The following is a 19818-nucleotide window of genomic DNA, read 5'->3' as shown; positions in this document are numbered from 1 at the left end:
CCCTGATGCTGCGAAAGACTGGAAGGTGAGAGGAGAAGGGGATGACAGAGGATGAGATGGTTGGATGGCATCACCGACTCAATAGACAAGAGTTTGAGTAAACTCCGGGAGTTGGTGAGGGACAGGGAGGCCTGGCATGCTGCAGTCCATGGGGTTGCACAGTCAGACACAACTGAGCGACTGAACTGACTGAAATTTATACTAAAAATAATCTATTACCAGTGAAAATTTTGTGGAGACAAATTGTTTCATTCAGTGAACATCCCACTGCACCCCACCCCCAACACCTCCAGTTTGTGTAGGTCATTGAACTAACTGCTATAGATGGAACAAAAAAAGAAAGGCATTATTGACAAGTTGTTCACTAACAGAGACTCAAATACACTTAAACTGAACTGTAAAGGAGGTAAGTACTCCAGGAAAGGAGGCAGGCCAATTCAACAAGTCATTCTCCAAAGCCAGTTCACTGGAATTTCATTTGTCAGATGATCAGAGAATGGGAGGCCATGTCAACCCACTCCAGTACTCTTACCCGGAAAATCGAACGGACAGAGGAGCCTGGTAGGCTGAAGTCCATGGGGTCGCTAAGAGTCGGACATGACTGAGCGACTTCACTTTCATGCATTGGAGAAGGAATTGGCAACCCCCTCCAGTGTTCTTGCCTGGAGAATCCCAGGGATGGGGGAACCTGGTGGGCTGCTGTCTATGGGGTCCGCACAGAGTCAGACACGACTGAAGCGACTTAGCAGCAGCAGCAGCAGAGAATGGCCAATTCACAGAATTTTCCATGTACTAAATCTTTTATGGGCTTCCCTGGGTTTTTCTTTCAGATGGTAAAGAATCTGCCTGCAATGTGGGAGACCAGGGTTCAGTCTCTGGGTTGGGAAGACCCCTGGAGAAGGGAATGACTATCCTCTCCAGTGGAGTGCCTAGAGAATTCCATGGGCAGAGGAACCTGGTATGCTACAGTCCATGCTCTTTCATTACAGCAAATGTGTTTACAATGCACAGAGGATGTATATTCTGGTGAGCTCAGTCTTTGGAACAAAGATCTCACAGGACTCAATTCACAGACCTTGTAAACACTTGAAACTTTACAGAGCTTTTGCAGCTGTATTCACAGTGATAAACTGAAAAAGTGAAGCAAGATGGCCAAAAACCACAATAGTGGCATGGAGGAACGCAGATGTAGAAAGCTAGAGAAGGAAACTGAAAACATTTTAAAAAGACAAGACAAACCTTAGTATTTTGAAGGCCAAACAGAAGGCAGACTTTGAAGGTTGGGTAGTTGATAACGTTCAATGATAAAAAACAAAAACTGGAGTTAGGATAATAGAACTGTCAATTAGGAGGGCATCAGTATCTCATGAGACATTCTTATGGGAACGAGAAGGGAGTGTCAAACTTAGGGGTCAAAATGATGAAATGTATGAACTACTCACAATGAGATCCTTACTTGTAGCTTGCATGCAGGACCTAGTTTCCCAGGACCTTGATTCCCATGGATCAAACCTGGACACCCTGCACTGAGCTCAAGAGTCTTATCCTCTGGACTACCAAGTAAGTCCCAAAGTTGCTCCGTATTTTAAAAAACTGGGCTAAACATTTATCTTTCAGTGTTATCTCTACCTGATTTTTAGAATCAAACATACGAAGTAACCTACTAAAATTTTTCTCTAACACTAGCAGAGGGGGAAAAAATTAACTTTTAAAGGCAAATAGTTTTAGCCTATTTACTAGGATATTTAACATCAGGTAACAACAGATTTCCCTCTACTGGAAAATGACCCCTTAATAGTTTTTCCCTTCCTGGGGGTAATAATTAGGATTAATATTATGACTGTTCTCTACATAAAATCTAAGGCCTGTCCTTTCCCAAAAAGACAAATGTGCCTTGAATGAAGTAGTGATCACAGGCCATAATGGTCCACCATTCCCATTCCAAGGAGAAAAACAATGCCAGGTTGGGTCCACCAAGCTTGGCTATGGCTGTTCTCAAAGTGCCAAAAATCTGTGGCAGTCTGAGTTGCTTATAATGGAAAATGTTGGGTTTTAACAAAAAAAGGGTAATAGATTAAAAACAACAATAAATATTTAAGAGATTTATTAAAGCATCGTATCTCAAAGATGGAAACACATACAAATTAGAAACATGCAACCATCATCTTCCACAGTCAAGTTAAAATGTTATATATTTTTTGTATTTTTATAGCTGAAAACTTCAGATCTTAAACTGGACTCATTCACCCTGAATATTTAATTCATTCTTCCTGAATGTATCCAGGGCAGCAAATAACCAAAATGCAAACTATTATATAAAGAAAGTGCAAAGTTAAAAAAGAATATGTGTAGAGAATGCCCCTTTCCCACCCACCCCCAATCAAAGGCAAACAATGGCACTTTGCTCTTGCTTAACCTAGATTGTCTTCAAAAACTACTAAAATGTAACATACTTAACAACAACAACAAAATCTGACTTTTAATAGGTATCCAAAAAGCTTGTTAGTGTTTGAAAATAAATGCTTAAACAAAGGAAAATGTACTTTGTATCGAGCCCTGTGTTGCAGCATTCTGTAAAATGAACAAGACAAAAAGCTGGTATAGGGTTTATTGAAAAAAGGCAGAATTTCTTCAGGCAGGTATGTAAGGAGGTGGTGGTTCTTTCTCAGGCATCTTCACTGCCATTTCATAGGTTGGCAAAACATACTGAAGAGAGACAAGAAAAAATTATATTGGACTTAATTCTCCTTTAAATTTCTATCTTAATAATTCAGTTTTCAGATTTAATACCTTAAATAGGGGTATACCAACCCACAGAGGAGAGCTAAAGAAACTGTTAGCTAAGTACACCTGACTCTTCAGGATACCTGACCCTTGAGTAATGAGAACGTTAGGGGTGCCAACATTGCACAGTCAGCCCTCTGTATCTGTGGTTCCACATCTATGGACTAAATGCAGACTGGGTAGTATTGTAGTATTTACTACTGAGAAACATCTACATGTTAGTGGACTCTCTAGTTAAAAGCCATGGTGTCCAAGGGTCAACTATAGTTCTTGGGAGTAGAGATAACTAATAACCTGGAGCTTTACATGCAGGGGATATGATATGTCTGATCCAAGATCACTAGAGAGGTAACAGAAGAGGAAGGTAAGAAGGGAAGGCAGAGACAATTTTGCTTCTGAACAGACCCTGAGGCCACCAGGATACCCTGACAGGCAGTATGTACTGCCCTCCCCTTGCTCCACTGTGACTGATAAAGCAGCCAGGCCAAGTCACCTCAGGAATGGAGGATCTCAGCGAAGGGCCCGCTGAACCCTGCTACAGGAACCCTCCAGTATGAGGTTGTATTTTATCAGAATCTGTAGTCAAAGCATTAAGCACTTCTATTGCCTGCTCTAAGGTGAAGGGCATACCTAGGTAAAGAGTGGCGTTTTTAAGCTAAGTGACTCCAACGTGACAGGCTGACACTACATGGGCCATATATACTCTACATGCTGGAAGCCTGGAAGACAGTACAGCAGCAACTAGAAGGTCTGAGAAGGAGGCCTCCCAACAGACTCATGGAACCTACTGCATTCTTCTCCCTACAGGAAAGTCAGCTTCCCCTTTGGATCCTATGAATGTTTTTGGAAAACACCACAAGCTTCAGCTGATGGTATCCTACCCTCAGAAGTTCCAGAAGCCAAGAGCCTGGCATCGCTCATACGGCTGTTCGCTGACTGGTCTCCCCCTCAAAATGCAACAATTGGAGACTGATCATGAGTCAAAACCACTGGCCAGATGGAATGAGATGAGCAGTACAGAGTGTCTCCAGCCCACATACCCAGGATTCCAACTGGGAAATGCTGAAACTTGTAGATTTAAGCTACTCGTGCCCTAAACCATAGTTATGGCATTGAAGAGGAAGTCAAGGTTCAGGTTCTTTTGGGAATTCTCAATAATGGCTAGTGAAGCTTTAATATCATAAAAGATCATTCACCTGTGGAGGTGCCTCAAAGGCTGGGTACACAGCAATCTCTGGCATGTTTCTGTTGTTGATGTATTTATAGCAGTTCCAAACACAATTAATCAGATAAGCCTAAAGGAATACAAACAAAATTTACATATACTCGAAACTCAACTGTATTTAAAATTATAGTTTTAATGTGGCTGCACCGTGAAGCCACTGGCAGCGGTTGCCTTTTCCTTCTTTCAGGGCTCCCCAGGTGGCTCTACTGGTATAGAACTCGCCCGCCAGTGCAGAAGATATAAGATGCAGGCTCAGTCCCTGGGTTGGGACGATCCCCTGGAGAAGGAAATGGCAACCCACTCCAGTATTCTTGTCTGAAAAACTCCATGGACAGAGGAGCCTGGTGGGCTATAGTCCATAGGGTTGAACAGAGTCAGACACAACTGAGCAACTAACTTTATTTATTTTTTAATTTATAAATTTAATTTTAATTTAAATTTACCTGCTGTAAAATTAAGGAGTCTTATAATGCTCTCCCCACATTTTCTCCACAGAGAAGGGAACCAGCATCCACTTGGACCAAGTACAGGCCAGGAGCTTTCCCTATGTGCCCTCACTTAAATGTCACAAGCTTTTACAGAGAAACCCAAGTCTGGGATTCCATTTCACGTGTGACAACCACTATGTTGCAGAAGGAATTCTATTTCTGAACTTTGGGAATTTTAACAGATTTTTCAATCCCAACCATGAACCATGTCCAAAAACATGATGTTCCTAGACAAGAAGAATCCTGGTTATCTCCAACCACTGCCTGAAAAGAACAGGAGATATTCCCTGGGAGCTCTCTCTATCACATTAGAATAAGGAGAGCTGTGAGGAGACACAGCAACAAGAAGGTCTGGAAGGACACTCTCACAGCCCAAATGGCCCCCCTTCCCCACCAAATACTTAAGTCAGCAACTCACCTTAAAAATGATGAACAAGGCAAAGAACACAAGAACAATGAACAGGAGGCAGCTGGAGTCCAATGCCAAGAGGTCATCTTTATAGGGAAAATCAGGCTATAAAAAAAAGGCAGGGACAAATAGGCAGAGCAGAAGGGAGTTTTAGAGCCCTCAAGGAGAGTGCCTTGCACATAGGAAGCAATCAATAAATGTTTTTTTGAATGAAAAAGCAGTAAGTTTGCAGTATGCAAGATGGACTCTCTAAAGCAGGTTTCAATAAAATACCTAAAAGATGCATTTTTGAAATTAATTTTCGTTTATCTGGATCCTACACCTCCATCCACCAGACCTTATTTCAGGCCACAGTGTTCCCTACCCCTCCATCCCATAGCATTAACCTTTGCTCACTTCCTGCTGTCATGAGACAGCCCTAGTTTATTATTACAAATAAGATCTTCATGTCTTGATTCCCCAAATACATGGTTTGCTCCTTGAAGAGAAGGATGTTATGTTTATACACCATACATCAACAGTTTGCCTAGAACAGAGTGAAGAATATAGGAAGCACTCACATATTTGCTACAGATGCCTGCAAAGACAGAAGGTACTCTCTTTGACAGTACCAATGAGCACAACTCCAATAACTGCCAAACACAGTCCAATTATTTATTTACTTTTCATACACTCAAAAGTTGAACTACTCCTGAAGTTCTATGATACCCATCTTTAGGGACTTTTAATATTTAATTATCCACATGGTGTAAGAAGATACTCTATTTTCATCTTTTTGGTTTCAATATGGTCAGTAACAGTAGTAATGCTAACTACTTTAAAACACTTAAAAAAAAAATAAAACATAGTAGATTAAATAGAAATAGTACCCAAAAGCTGACTTTGATTTTCAACAAATGAAAAATTTTTTTTAAGTTTTATTAGCATACACACTTACTAACTGATCCAGATATTCCTTGATTCTTGGCAAATAAGTCAGAGAACTGATAGCAACCAGGCAGCTGAGAACAAAGTCAAAAAGCCGGTAACAGAAGAACGGAATCAGCCAACCCACTTGATACTGAAGGGAAAAATAACCACAACATCACATCACATATACAGAATGATTAAGTGCCATGCAGTAAAGTCAAAACTCCAGGAGAAAAGTATAGAATACTTACAGAAATTGCTCCGTATACCAGCATTGAACTGATTATAAACATAAGAACAGAGACGGCAAAAAGAACACAGGCATTATCTATGAAAACAGAAGCAAAAATCTAATTAAGCTACTTATATAACAAAAAGCAGTTTTGACAAAATGTCATTAAGAAATGAAGCTTAAGAAATTCACGCCTTTGCTCTTTATTTGTTAAACTGCTACGACTCAGGGTCACTTATTTCGGACAGCACGTGAACCTGGTACTCTGCCAGAGACAGATCTCTGCCCAGGGTCTAAGTTTTGAATATGGGCAAACATAATTACAATGCAATGCGGCAAGTGCTACAACTGAAGCAAAAAACAATTCGTTTTGCCTTTAGCATCAGGGAAAAAATATAAATGAAATAACACAAGTTGAGTCTTGTGAGATAAGCAGGGTTCAACTGGAGCAAAAGGCTGGTATTTGTTTAAACACGGAGTTGTACAGACGCCCCCCCCTTGCTTAAGATAAAATAAATCACCTCAAAGTCAAAGTTCTCCCTCAATGTCCCTTTCCCACCTCAACACCCAAACTCCCTGCACCGAATCCCGTCACCGTGCCTTCTCTGCTACATCCAGGTCTATTTTCTCCTCTGTTCCTCAATCCGCCCTCGGGTTGCTGCCTTTCTCTACATTAATCCATGTCCACTAAACTTTTTCACAAAGTGCTCATGTGATCTCAAACAAAACAAACCAAAAAGCACCCACACTTGACCTGATGCAAGCTTCTTAGCACTGTAAGAGTCTAAAGCTGATTCTCTGGCTCTGGCTAAATATCAAGAACCTGAAAGGCACTAATAACGATGAATAATTAGACTACCTGCTCAGTGTTCACACACTGGATAAGTGTTATGTATCACTTTGTCACTTGGCAGTACAAACAGTATCAGTAGCTGGCACTGAACTAAGAAGAGCTCTCTCTAAATTTTCCTAGAGGATACAGGACAACTAAACGTTAAAGACTTAAAGAACTTCCCTGCGGCACCACACAATGGCTCTCAAAGGGAAGAATCCAGATATAAAAAAACTTGAAAGCAAAATGTGTAATTCAAACAACTAGCTTTCAAAAACCCATTACTGGAAGACTACAAGTTGATTTAGACTTCGTGAAATACTGAAATAATTAAAGTGAAGCTCAAGGTCTTCCACTGGAGCAACAAATAGCAAAACAGAGGAGAGATGGGGTGGTGGGTGCAAAACACATTTAATGCCTGGAACAAGGGATACTCCAGGAGGTGTGAATCAATAAAGCAAGCAAAACATGAGGGGCTCAATGCCCAGAGAAGAACCTCAGATTTGCACCATATTCAGAACCTCCTCTGGGAGGTCCCAAGTATTTACCCATCTCCCAGCTAAGTATAAGTAATGATAAATTCCTATTTGAAAAACAGCTTGCATATGCTGTGGAAGTTACTTAGTATAAACTGAGTGTTACAGCCTGTTTGGCTGGTTAAAAATAATTAATCACAAACTTCATTTTTAAAAAATTAGTTATCAGGCCAGTAATCAGAAATTAACTTACCTTTGCAACACCAGGTCTGTGGAAGGTCAAATTTTACCTTCCAAGAAATACCAACTACTGGATTACCGAGAACAATGTATTTTTATATTTGCTTACATTCATTGGAAGGACTGATGCTAAAGCTGAAACTCCAATACTCTGGCCACTAGATATGAAGAACTGACTCATCTGAAAGACCCTGATGTTGGGAAAGACTGAAGGCGGGAGAAGGGGACAACAGAGGATGAGATGGTTGGATGGCATCACCAACTTGATGGACATGAGTTTGAGTAAGCTCCGGGAGTTGGTGATGGACAGGGAAAACAGGGAAGCCTGGCGTGCTGCAGTCCATGGGGTCGCATAGAGTCGGACATGACTGAGTGACTGAACTGAACTGAGGGCTTCAGTAGAATATGATCAACAAAAATATAATGAATAATGTGATTTTCTCTGCAGCAGTGACAAGTCAGCCAACACACAATAAACTTGTGACTAAAGAGCCAGTTGCACAGACCTACGAGAATCTCAGTAACCATAAATCTTTTCTACAACTCAATTTTAAGAGCAATATACATGACAAAGGAAAATGCTGACATTAGCAGATTCAGTAAAATTTTACAGCCTGGAGTTAAAGTTTATAAATGCCAAAAAAAATATCATTATCAGAAGCTAACGTTTATTGTTCTATTCTGGTTTTTAATTAAAAACAGATTTATTCAGAAAAAAAAAACCAAACGCCAAAAGGAATGTTTCCATATATTCTTGGTATTTCTGTTATCAATTTGACAACAAAATTAAAAGATTATATATGTTTGAAAGTAAAACTAGGATACTCATGTAAAAACAGAACAAAAACACTTTAAAGAACACAATATGAACAACTGTTAGTGTCATCATACTGTAATGTATTATGGATGGCCACAAAACTCTACCTGCTGTAAGAAATAGGTTAGGCCTGAGGACAATAATCATTTGAATAACCATTAAAAAAAAAAAAGCCACTTCATTAACGGACCAGAGAAGATCATAATGTAAAAATGTGCAGTTTATGACAAAAGCTAATCTAAAAATAAAATTAAGATCCTGTAATATTATAAATATAAAACACATGTGAACTGAGAACATTTTTCTGAAGAAACTGTTCACACTAAAAAGTCTGCAGCATAATTTTCTACTCAAATATTAAATTTTTAACATGATTTTTAACATAAAATTAAACTTGCACTTTAGAGAAAGATAAATAATAAAAATACTATTGGGAGTAAATAATTTTAAAAAAGTAATTTCCATGAATGTTCTAGGAATACTCTAAAGTCCAATGTCAACTCTTCATCTAAACAATAAAAATATATTAAGAATTGAGACCCTGAGCAAAAGGTACCACCAAATATTCAAATAATTCGTATTCTATATTTTACTGTAGGATTCTGTTCCACAAGCAAAACTCCTCTACTACACTTACCAGCTGACCCTCAAAGACTCAGTCTTCTAATCTCTTCTCTCCTCCTCTTTCCACAGTATTTCAATGCAGACAATGCACATTTCTCAGAAATCTCCTAGCAGTCCACTTGATCTTCTGGCTACAAATGCTCAACTTTAATTCTGAGTGTTTTTGAAAAGCCTACAAACACATTTGTGCCTCAGCAAGTATAACAACAATCAATCCTCTACCTAACACGTGTGTGTGTGCGTGCGTGCGTGCGTGTGTGTGATTAGCAGGCGAAAGTTTCAACTAAAAACATACCAGCCATTCTCTCAGACGAATAGTAATTGCCAATGACTTCATACTGAATGTTGACAGCTGGCATTGAGTTTGGGTGTGTTACCTCCACAGTCAGCAGAATTGCCATCAACAGGTTGACCACCTATGAAAGATAACATTTTATCAACTATATTATTAATCAGGAAGCAGTCCCCAACACAATCTTTAGACGTCTTCTATTTAACTATCATCTTCCCTGAGGTAATAAAGACACAAAATGGGACTACCTGTGAGATAAAATACACAATATGACTTTAAGAATATGTTAAGTATTTCATAAAGTATAAACTTAATCATTTCATAGAAAAGATGCTGGACGGATGCTATATTAATAAAACAGAATAAAAAGGCACAACAATGAAAAATGAGAGATCACAAATTGCTCATTTGAGTCACGTATTTATTCATACTCCTATCTCAGAATTTCTGGATTTGAAGCAGCTGATCTATCAGATAAATATAATTTCCATGTCTAGGTATGTAATGATCCATCAGGTAAGTCTAAGGCCTCTCCACAGTATCTGCTGTACAGTAGTAAGGAATTATTTCCTCTTGAGCTACACTCAAATGCTTAAAAAGACTTTGACTACATCACTTAACTTCCGCCTCCTGGTCTTAATTTTGTTATCCCTTCTGAATAAGTGCTCCTCTAACACCTCAGTTCAGTTTAGTCGCTCAATCATGTCCAACTCTTTGCAACCCCATGGACTGCAGCACGCCAGGCCTCCCTGTCCATCACAAAATCCCGAAGCTTGCTCAAAGTCACATCTATCGAGTCAGTGATGCCATCCAACCATCTCATCATCTGTCCTCCCCTTCCCCTCCTGCCTTCAATCTTTCCCAGCATCAGGTCTTTGCCAGTGAGTCAGTTCTTCGAATCAGGTGGCCAAAGTACTGGGAGTTTCAGCTTCAGCATCAGTCCTTCCAATGAATACCCAGGGCTGATCTCCTCAATAATGGACTGATTGGATCTCCCTGCAGTCCAAGGGACTCTCAAGACTCTTCTCCAACACCACAGTTCAAAAACATCAATTCTTTGGCGCTCAGCTTTCTTTATTCTCCAACTCTTACATCCATACATGACTACTGGAAAAACCATAGCTTTGACTAGATGGACCTTTGTCAGCAAAGTAATGTCCCTGCTTTTTAATATGCTGTCTACTAGGTTGGTCAGAGCTTTCTTCCAAGGAGCAAGCATCTTTTAGTTTCATGACTGCAGTCACCATCTGCAGTGATTTTGGAGCCCCCCAAAATAAAGCCTCTCACTGTTTCCAATGTTCCCCATCTATTTGCCATGAAGAGATGGGACTGGATGCCATGGTCTTATTTTACTGAATGTTGAGTTTTAAGCCAACTTTGCTCAGTTCAGTTCAGTTCAGTTCAGTCGCTCAGTCATGTCCGACAATTTGCGACCCCATGAATCACAGCACGCCAGGCCTCCCTGTCCATCACCAACTCCCGGAGTTCACTCAGACTCACGTCCATTGAGTCCGTAATGCCATCCAACCATCTCATCCTCTGTCGTCCCCTTTTCCTCCTGCCCCCAATCCCTCCCAGCATCAGAGTCTTTTCCAATGAGTCAACTCTTCGCATGAGGTGGCCAAAGTACTGGAGCTTCAGCTTTAGCATCATTCCTTCCAAAGAAATCCCAGGGTTGATCTCCTTCAGAATGGACTGGTTGGATCTCCCTGCAGTCCAAGGGACTCTCAAGAGTCTTCTCCAACACCACAGTTCAAACGCATCAATTCTTTGGCGCTCAGCCTTCTTCACAGTCCAACTCTCACATCCATACATGACCACAGGAAAAACCATAGCCTTGACTAGACGGACCTTAGTCAGCAAAGTAATGTCTCTGCTTTAGAATATACTATCTAGGTTGGTCATAACTTTTCTGCCAAGGAGCAAGCATCTTTTAATTTCATGGCTGCAGTCACCATCTGCAGTGATTTTGGAGCCCCCAAAAATAAAGTCTGACACTGTTTCTACTGTTTCCCCATCTATTTCCCATGAAGTGATGGGACCAGATGCCATGATCTTCGTTTTCTGAATGTTGAGCTTTAAGCCAACTTTTTCACTCTCCTCTTTCACTTTCATCAAGAGGCTTTTTAGCTCCTCTTCACTTTCTGCCATAAGGGTGGTGTCATCTGCATATCTGAAGTTATTGACATTTCTCCCGGCAATCTTGATTTCAGCTTGTGTTTCTTCCAGTCCAGCGTTTCTCATGATGTACTCTGCATAGAAGTTAAATAAGCAGGGTGACAATATACAGCCTTGACGTACTCCTTTTCCTATTGGGAACCAGTCTGTTGTTCCATGTCCAGTTCTAACTGTTGCTTCCTGACCTGCATACACATTTCTCAAGAGGCAGGTCAGGTGGTCTGGTATTCCCATCTCTTTCAGAATTTTCCACAGTTTATTGTCATCCACACAGTCAAAGGCTTTGGCATAGTCAATAAAGCAGAAATAGATGTTTTTCTGGAACTCTCTTGCTTTTTCCATGATCCAGCGGATGTTGGCAATTTGATCTCTGGTTCCTCTGCCTTTTCTAAAGCCAGCTTGAACATCAGGAAGTTCACAGTTCATATATTCCTGAAGCCTGGCTTGGAGAATTTTGAGCATTACTTTACTAGCGTGTGAGATGACTGCAACTGTGCAGTCGTTTGAGCATTCTTTGGCATTGCCTTTCTTTGGGATTGGAATGAAAACTGACCTTTTCCAGTCTTGTGGCCACTGCTGAGTTTTTCAAATTTGCTGGCATATGGAGTGCAGCACTTTCACAGCATCATCTTTCAGGATTTGAAATAGCTCTACTGGAATTCCATCACCTCCACTAGCTTTGTTCGTAGTGATGCTTTCTAAGGCCCACTTGACTTCACACTCCAAGATGTCTGGCTCTAGATGAGTGATCACACCATCGTGATTATCCGGGTTTTCAATAAAGTCTTTATCTGGTCCAAAGTAACATCTAGAGACTTTGTCAAACATCTTGCTGAAATCCCATCACCAGTACCTGGTAAATTTTCCTAGTCTACCAGCGTGTAACTCCAATTCTAAAAGGAAATTCTTTATGCCTCTAGTTGTTAGTGAATTCCACAATTATCCCAAGAGGCACCACTTCCTTTAAGTGCTCAAAACAACCCTGCTAATGATTTAAAAACTGGAATAGGCTTCCCTATCTAAAGTCCACAGCATCTGCCTTCCTTCCCTTTGTGACCATGGGATACTTTCAAGGGACATCTGAGCTTCTTTATCAATAGTGTTTTAAACAATCTCTCTCATGGAGCTCTCTCCTATCCACCCTGAATGATAAATAAGTTTATCACCTAAAGGCATTTCACATTTTAGAAGACAAGCAGCCCAAGTTTTTTAAATAAGATAAACGTTACAATACCTAATTCGGAATCAATTGAGATTTCTAAAGATACACTATAAATCAAATAAATTTACATATATTATTTGACTTTATTCTTCACAACAACCTTGTGAAGAAAGTATGACTTATGCTCATTTGCTGATGGTTAAACTAAGGTTCAGCAAAGTGAAATATCATGTGTTAAGCTCACTGAGGTGCTAACAGGATAGAGCTAGGACACACTCTGGTTCTTTTAAAAACATCTTCCTTCTTACTACTACAGGATCACTTATAACCATTCCTAAGCAACTCTTGTTTTGAGATCTTTCCAAAATAAACCATTATCTAAGGCTACAAAATGTTTGTTACTCTCTAAATACATGCCTTTTCCTTGCACTGCTCAAAAGCAAGGTATTTCGTCCTTCAAAACTTGAAAGATCTTATAAGAGACAATTCATATTTTCAAGGTGACTCCCCAGTTGATGGTGGATATTTTAACTGCCCATTTTTATTGCAGTGGGGTTTTGGGAGAGGGTAGGTGGTTTATGAGCTAATACAATTAGGTGAATTAACTATTGAACAGATATCTCTACTAAGACACTGTATACTCTGTGCATGGAAATCAGTTCAAAATCAATTCAGCAAACCCTTCTTTACTAAGCACAATACTGTCATAGTTTAAAAGCTCTGTACAGGAAAGAAAAATATTTATGTGAAAAATAACATGCAAACTCAATTACTACATGAAGGAAATGACACATCAAAAAATATTCAGGAGTTGATTTTTCCTTTCTTAAATATTTGCATCACATGTAGGATTTATAAAAATCTTTTCTTCTCTTTCTGGGTAAGTCATAGACTCACCCACTATTATCTTCTAGTATTAGTGACACTTCAAGATTCTTTTCATTGTGAGTCATTCTCTGAATATTAAACAAAATAAATCACAGGTCTAATCAAAAGAAGCAAGGAAATGATAAATTTCAGCACTATTTCATTACAAGCTCAAATGATTTTTCAACTCTTCACTGATTAATTGTATTTCATTAGCACCTCAATGTAACATTTTAAAGCACTCATCTGGAAAACTCATCCTGTGATCTTATCTTCGCCCCTGAGCACCTATCCTATGCTCACAGACTCCATTCTATTTACTTTTGATTACCATTGGTATTTCTAAGTTCCATGCAGAACTTTTCAAACATACATAAGATTAACTTTGTGATCTTGTAATACAAAATCTGAAGAAAGCAACTACATACAAACAACTCCAGCATATTTATTCCTGATTCATTTTTCCCTTTTACTGCATTCAGGAAAGAAAATTAGCAAAAATGTAATTAAAATAATGATTGACTTCTAAAGCTAGTCACACGGGAGGTACAGAATGCAGCAAATATGCACATATGTCAACAGCCTGGGCAATGGACACATCCATGCAGAAGGGGTACTGCATTTACTGGGATAAACAGTATGGTTTGCGTTATAAGCCTTTTGCACACTTCACATAAGTAAACAAACAATAACAAAGAACAGACGTGTCACATTTCAGTTGTTTCAAAGGAACAGGATCAGATCCTTGGAAGCACTCACTCAGCCTCAGGAGAGTAATTCCTCTTTGCTTCTCATTTCATAGCCACACCCATCCTAGAAGATTCCTGAGGACTGGTTTTCATTTATTTTTTTTTAATCCTTATTCTTTAGTTTTCCCATAGCATATTCTGCCACAACCCAACTTCTGCTCAGACTATAATTAGAACAATGTCTTAGGGCATCTTGATAAGGGTCTCAGGCAAGTCAGCAGACAGCTGTCATCAGATAAAGACCAAAACTGTCTTTAAAACCGCTGTTAAATGTATATGTAGTTAAATGTACATATACAGTTGTTTACCCTTTTGTGCAGTTACAAATGAGATATTCCTACTATTTTTGGAGACAATTCATTTAACAATAGTCTAATGAATACTTCAAACGCTGTAATAAGTTACTATTACACACATATTTTATAGAGAAAGGCATAGCATCTTTCTCCCTCAAAGAGGATATCATGTTGTAGGGAGAAAAATTCAAATGTGTAATTAGTATTTTTAATAAGTACACACAAGAGGTATGCAGTAATTCTTCCAAATAAACAGTGAGGAAACCAGCTTCTTCTGGCTGGGAAGCAAGGAAGATTCGCCAAGAAAACCGAACAATTACAAAACTAACTGGAATTGGCAAAATGGCTGTTAGTAGTTGAAGTTGTATAAGTAACAGAAAGGCTTTTATACTATTTCACTATTTTTGTATATTTGAGATTTCTGTCAATGAAGTTTTTAAAAAGTGTTTAGGGAAACATACTAACTCTGAAATATAAATAAGCCATACTGATTTAAAGGAGTCAGGAGTGAGGACTGGGAAGGAATACAGCTTGAGGAGCCTGTCTTCACTTCTTCCCTAGCTACCTCACTTTTAGACTGTTTATGGTGAAGACATTCATAAAAAATTAGCCATATATTATTACACCTTTCCAAGACCTACAGTTTTAACCAGTGCTCTAAATGCCTTCTTGTAGTACACCATCAACCATGAAGGAGGACACTGCTGCTGTAGACTTTAAAGCTCATTTTCAACCATTCAATAAACATCTGAACTTCTATCTCCTTAGATTGCCAGGATCCCAAAGCCACACTTTTGAACATCACCAACAATACTATAATCAACAAAACCAATGGCCTTTTCCAACCTAAGAAAATGTTTAAAAATCATCTGGCTTCAAATTTTTCACTAAATGATAGAAAAAACAATTTATGAATGTCAGACTTTAATCTGGAACTCATTCTGAAATTCCCTATTATTTAAACTAGGTATTAAGCCAGACATGCTTCTTTAAATCTAAATGCCAAAGGCTAGCACTTCAGGGCTGGTACATATAGTAACTGACTGGCTTCTCAGTGTCTTCTGCACTATTTACTACCATATAATTTACCCTTTGGCACACAGTGTGCAATCACCTAACATGACCTCAGCAGCAGCAGATGCTAGAAAGCAGTGACACTGTATCCAATAGAAAGTTATTGCCACAGCATCTGCAACCAGCAGGAGCTTGAGGACTGCACCCCCAGGTTCTAAACAGCACAGGGCAACCTCAAGGAGAATCATAAATATTCTCCCACCTGGAATACAGGAAGAAGAGTAAAGGTACTTGGATCTCACTCACTCCCATATCATTTCTCTTAGTAAAGAAGCTTCTGGGGAACAAAAAAAAAAAGTGCTCTGTTTGGACAAGTCCTCTTTGTGTCTTGGTGGTCTTGGTTTTTAAATGTTGTCTCCCCAGCTAGGCAGAAATTATGTCTTTACGTTGCCAGGATCCCGAAGCCACAGTTTTGAATGTCACCAGCAATACTATAATCAACAAAACCAACGGCCTTTTCCAATCCTTAACCTAATTTGAATCTGTTATTACTGATTAGCTTCTCGTTCCTTGACACTGCACTTTCAGATCTTTGCTCCAAACTTCATTGCAATGCCATCAGTATCTTAAGGGCAGATGCCACGATCAAGACAAGAAAACACTTGAGAGCCTCTGTGTAGCAGCTGATAGGAAGACAAAAGATGAATCACACACATCCCTGTAGTTTCGTATGTGCACCACAGCCATTTGCACTGTAGGTGAGCAACATCTCTCTTAAAGCAGATGAACTGATGTAAGCAGCATATTATATTCCATGAACTAGAAAAATTCATGCAAAGAAAGAATAGTTTATGGCATCTTTTTATGAGACTAAAGCATGGAAAAACGGAGCTCCATGCAAAATGTTTTCACATCAAGTCCTTCCAGTGGGAAAGAGATGTAAAACTCCCTGTTCCCTATTTTGAGAGAATAAATGCCCTTACTAAAATCCTTCTCTCTGCATTTTGAGTTTCATGGTTTATAACTCCTACTTTTGCTTGCTATTTCTTTCTTTTTTATGAACTGAGTCCACAGCATCAAAAAAAAAAAAAAAATACCTGCCTTGGAAAGAAACACAGCCAATTACATTCAGATGGCTGAAACTGAGATGGTGCTTACTTTCTTTTCGAGGAGTTAGAAATCCTTTGTTCTGTGAATGGAGGGAAGGATCTGAGAAGAAACAGGAAGATTAAGTTTGCATGGAAGAGTCCCAGGTTGCTGGACTCTTTTTCAATTAAGTAAAAGGGAAGGTCAACTTCCAGGGATGAGGGTTGAATAAGAGGCTTGAGGACCCTAAAGATCTGAATTATTCATTTAGGGAAGGCAGAGCTAAGGACAAACAAAAGAAACATAAGACCCAGTCCTTTAAAAAAATGAAGAACAAAATTAGAAATATAATGCATGTCCAGTATACAAATCAGTTAAAATACAAAAGGGGTGAGGGTCTTTGTGGGGAAAGGTGATATAATCATAGCAATGTTTCTGAAGATAAAAGTAGAGGAAATATTAAAATAAGCTTAAAAACAAACAAGCCTACCCATTCAAGTTTTGTTTTTAATGAAGTAATTCAAGTACATTAATGAAGCAAGATGGAAAAAAAAAAAAACATGTAAATAAGGAATAAGGTGGAGTTCAGGTCCCCTGTGCCTGGGCATGAAACTGTATCTGCCTAACTGAAGATGATTCTCATCTGCTGCTTACCAAACAGTAATAATTTCGATGGAAACTCTGGGTTCGGAAGAAATGAGCACAGAGAAAGGCAAAAAAAAAAAACAAAAAAAATCTATGATAAAGCTCTTCCTTTTTTGCAGTTCACAAAGTTATCAGAAACTGCATTACCACTAATACCACAACCTCTCAAAACAAAAATTTTTTAAATCACAAAGTCATTAGCAAAGATGACCAAGCCGACAATATGAGTAGTTTTTCAAAACTTCTGTGAAGTCATCATAACCCCAGACTACCTAAAAGGAATCACATATTTACAAATCATAAATGAGCTTCAATGAAAACGGATAGTAGTGGAGATGGTGTTAAGGAATCACAAAGGCATTATTAGTGAACCACCAATCAGTAACACTGTCAACCTGGTTACGACACAGAATTACACAAATCCTGGCCCCCGCCGGGAACGTTAGCACGTTACCAAAACACAGCAGGTTCTAGACAAAGGTCTCAAAACCCTGCATGGGTCTGTGGTGAAAAGCGTCTCACCAGCGGGCAGGAGAAAACCTACTGCGTTAGGAAAAAGGTATTACCTCCAAGAGAATTTCCAGACTCACAACAGAGACCTGTCTACCTACATCCCAAACACACTGTAACAAATAAGCTTCAGAAACAAGAGACAACTGTGTTAAACTGGATCTCTTGCCTTCCCTTCAGGTAAAACAATAATGTTTAAAACTAGGCTGCATCTCGGAAGGTGCGCTCCTAATTCTTTCCTTAGAGGGGGTAAAAAAAAATAAATCCCAGGAAGCACTGACGGACGGTGGGGCGGGGGGGGAGTGGGGGTCAGTTCCTTCGGATCACGAAAGCACACATAATGATCCCGCAGCCTGGTCATTTCCAGAACTGACCACACCAAAGTCGAGCTCTCTCCTCCCGCAGCCCCCCTCCACCCCAGGCCGCAACGCCTGTGCCTTCACCAACCCCACTTTTCTCCTCATTCTCGCCTAAAAAAAAACCCCAACAATTTCCCCGGTCCCTCCCACCCCCACTCCGATTCCCAGACACAAGTCTCCCCGCTTCAAAGTTAAGAGGCCACTAAAAGAAGGTCTCCGAGGCCTTCCCGCCCTATCCCCTCCCAGTGGATCCTCCCGTTCGAATATGAGTCCCTCCCGCTTCCCGCTCCAGCGTATCCTCCCCCGACCATGGCCCCTTCCCTCCCTCCTCGCCCGCCCTTACCATGTACCAGGTCCCCAGGATGATCGTCCCGGTGCGGACATGGCAACAGCCGCAGCACCGGGTACTGTAGAACCGGTCGCTGCGGCTCCGCTTGAAAGTCATGGACACCATCGGGAACCTCGAAGGCCTCTTTCTTGGCCGGGCCCCTAACAAACGCCTTCCGCCCAGCGGTTGAAGACAGAGAGCGCCGTCACTGAGGCCAAACCAAACGACGCGTCTTCAGGACCGCCCCCTGCCCGGGGCCCCAAGCCAAGAGCCTTTGCACCTGCGCACTGAGGGCAAAGCGCTGTTCCCGCGAGAGCTCGATTTACCCTTTTCCTCCGCCTTCCTCGCACTCAGGCCAATGGAAGAACGGGAAGCTAGGCGGAAGCGGGTTTTGATTGGAAAAGCCTGGAGATTGACAGGATCTCACACCCAATCAGAGCTGCAACTCGCCTAGGCGCTAATAGATTCCCCTCCTCTTACTAGACGGCGAGGGCTGGTTACTGGGCCTAGGGTAGTTAGAGTTGGAGAGGGAGTCTGGTAGTTCACCCTCCCCAAAGTGAAAGCGAGGAGGTGAGAGGCATTTAATGGGGAAAAAAAAAAAAAGTCTAGATGGGAGTAGGTGGCAGAAACCGGGCAGGGAGGACTTGTCTGAGTGAATCTGCCACGTACTGCTCGAACGCATCACGGGACCGCCACTGCTCACGTGACCTTTGCGTCATAGCTCAATTATTGGGCTGGCCAGGAGCGCTGCCAGTGGAGAAGTGGGCGGGGCTAACCCCTGCTCTTGGGCCCTCCTGGCTGCGTAAGTTGCACTTTTTAGAGAGATCAAATGCTAGCCTTCCTCTTTGTCTGTCTCCGACACCTCTTTGTTGGGAGCCAAGAAATACCATGCTACTCTGCCAGAGAAGAAAAGAATTGAGGAAAACATAAGGAGGAACTGTTTAGCTGCTGGGTGTTTACAGATAGAGTGACTTTTATAAGGAAAAATTGTGAAACAATGAAATGGACTGAGGTTCCTGGGTGTCTCCCATGAAAAACAAGCCATGGTCTGGCTCACCTTTCTGGGCATTCTGAATCTAGGGGAGCGCTCCATTTTTGTGCAGTCAAGTATGGCCAGAGAGCGTAATTGTCATTTAAGTAAACAGAGGCTATTGTGGCGGTCAAGTGTGGCCCTCAAACCAAGTGTGGCCATTCAGCCACAACCAGTGATGCAGGATTCAGGATGGATGAAAATAGGCTATTGGGCCTAGATGCAAGGGAGTAGTTTTAATAAGTCCAGACTCTTGCATCTTCCCA

The 19818-nt window shown here is 40.6% G+C and overlaps 1 protein-coding gene across 1 annotated transcript; it reads right to left on the bottom strand.

Moving 5' to 3' along the window:
• On the bottom strand, window positions 2090–18813 carry LAPTM4A (lysosomal protein transmembrane 4 alpha). The gene is made up of 7 exons (XM_005686976.3): window positions 18538–18813; window positions 9332–9452; window positions 6067–6143; window positions 5844–5966; window positions 4916–5011; window positions 3981–4079; window positions 2090–2706 (listed from the first exon to the last, which is right to left on the bottom strand). The coding sequence occupies exons 1-7, from the start codon at window positions 18646–18648 to the stop codon at window positions 2632–2634; spliced, it is 702 nt and encodes a 233-aa protein (XP_005687033.1). The 5' UTR covers window positions 18649–18813; the 3' UTR covers window positions 2090–2631.

The sequence above is a fragment of the Capra hircus genome, chromosome 11 (assembly GCF_001704415.2).
Source record: "Capra hircus breed San Clemente chromosome 11, ASM170441v1, whole genome shotgun sequence".
Lineage (NCBI taxonomy): Eukaryota > Metazoa > Chordata > Mammalia > Artiodactyla > Bovidae > Capra > Capra hircus.
This window is presented reverse-complemented; position numbering and strand designations above follow the sequence as displayed.

Coding starts and splice junctions, on each gene's coding strand:
- LAPTM4A (XM_005686976.3), bottom strand. CDS start 18,648: ATGGTGTCCATGACTTTCAAGCGGAGCCGCAGCGACCGGTTCTACAGT. Junction 6,144..9,331: donor TTCGTCTGAGAGAATGGCTG/GTATGTTTTTAG, acceptor CTGTTTTCATAG/ATAATGCCTGTGTTCTTTTT. Junction 2,707..3,980: donor CCTTTGAGGCACCTCCACAG/GTGAATGATCTT, acceptor GTCTCTCTTCAG/TATGTTTTGCCAACCTATGA.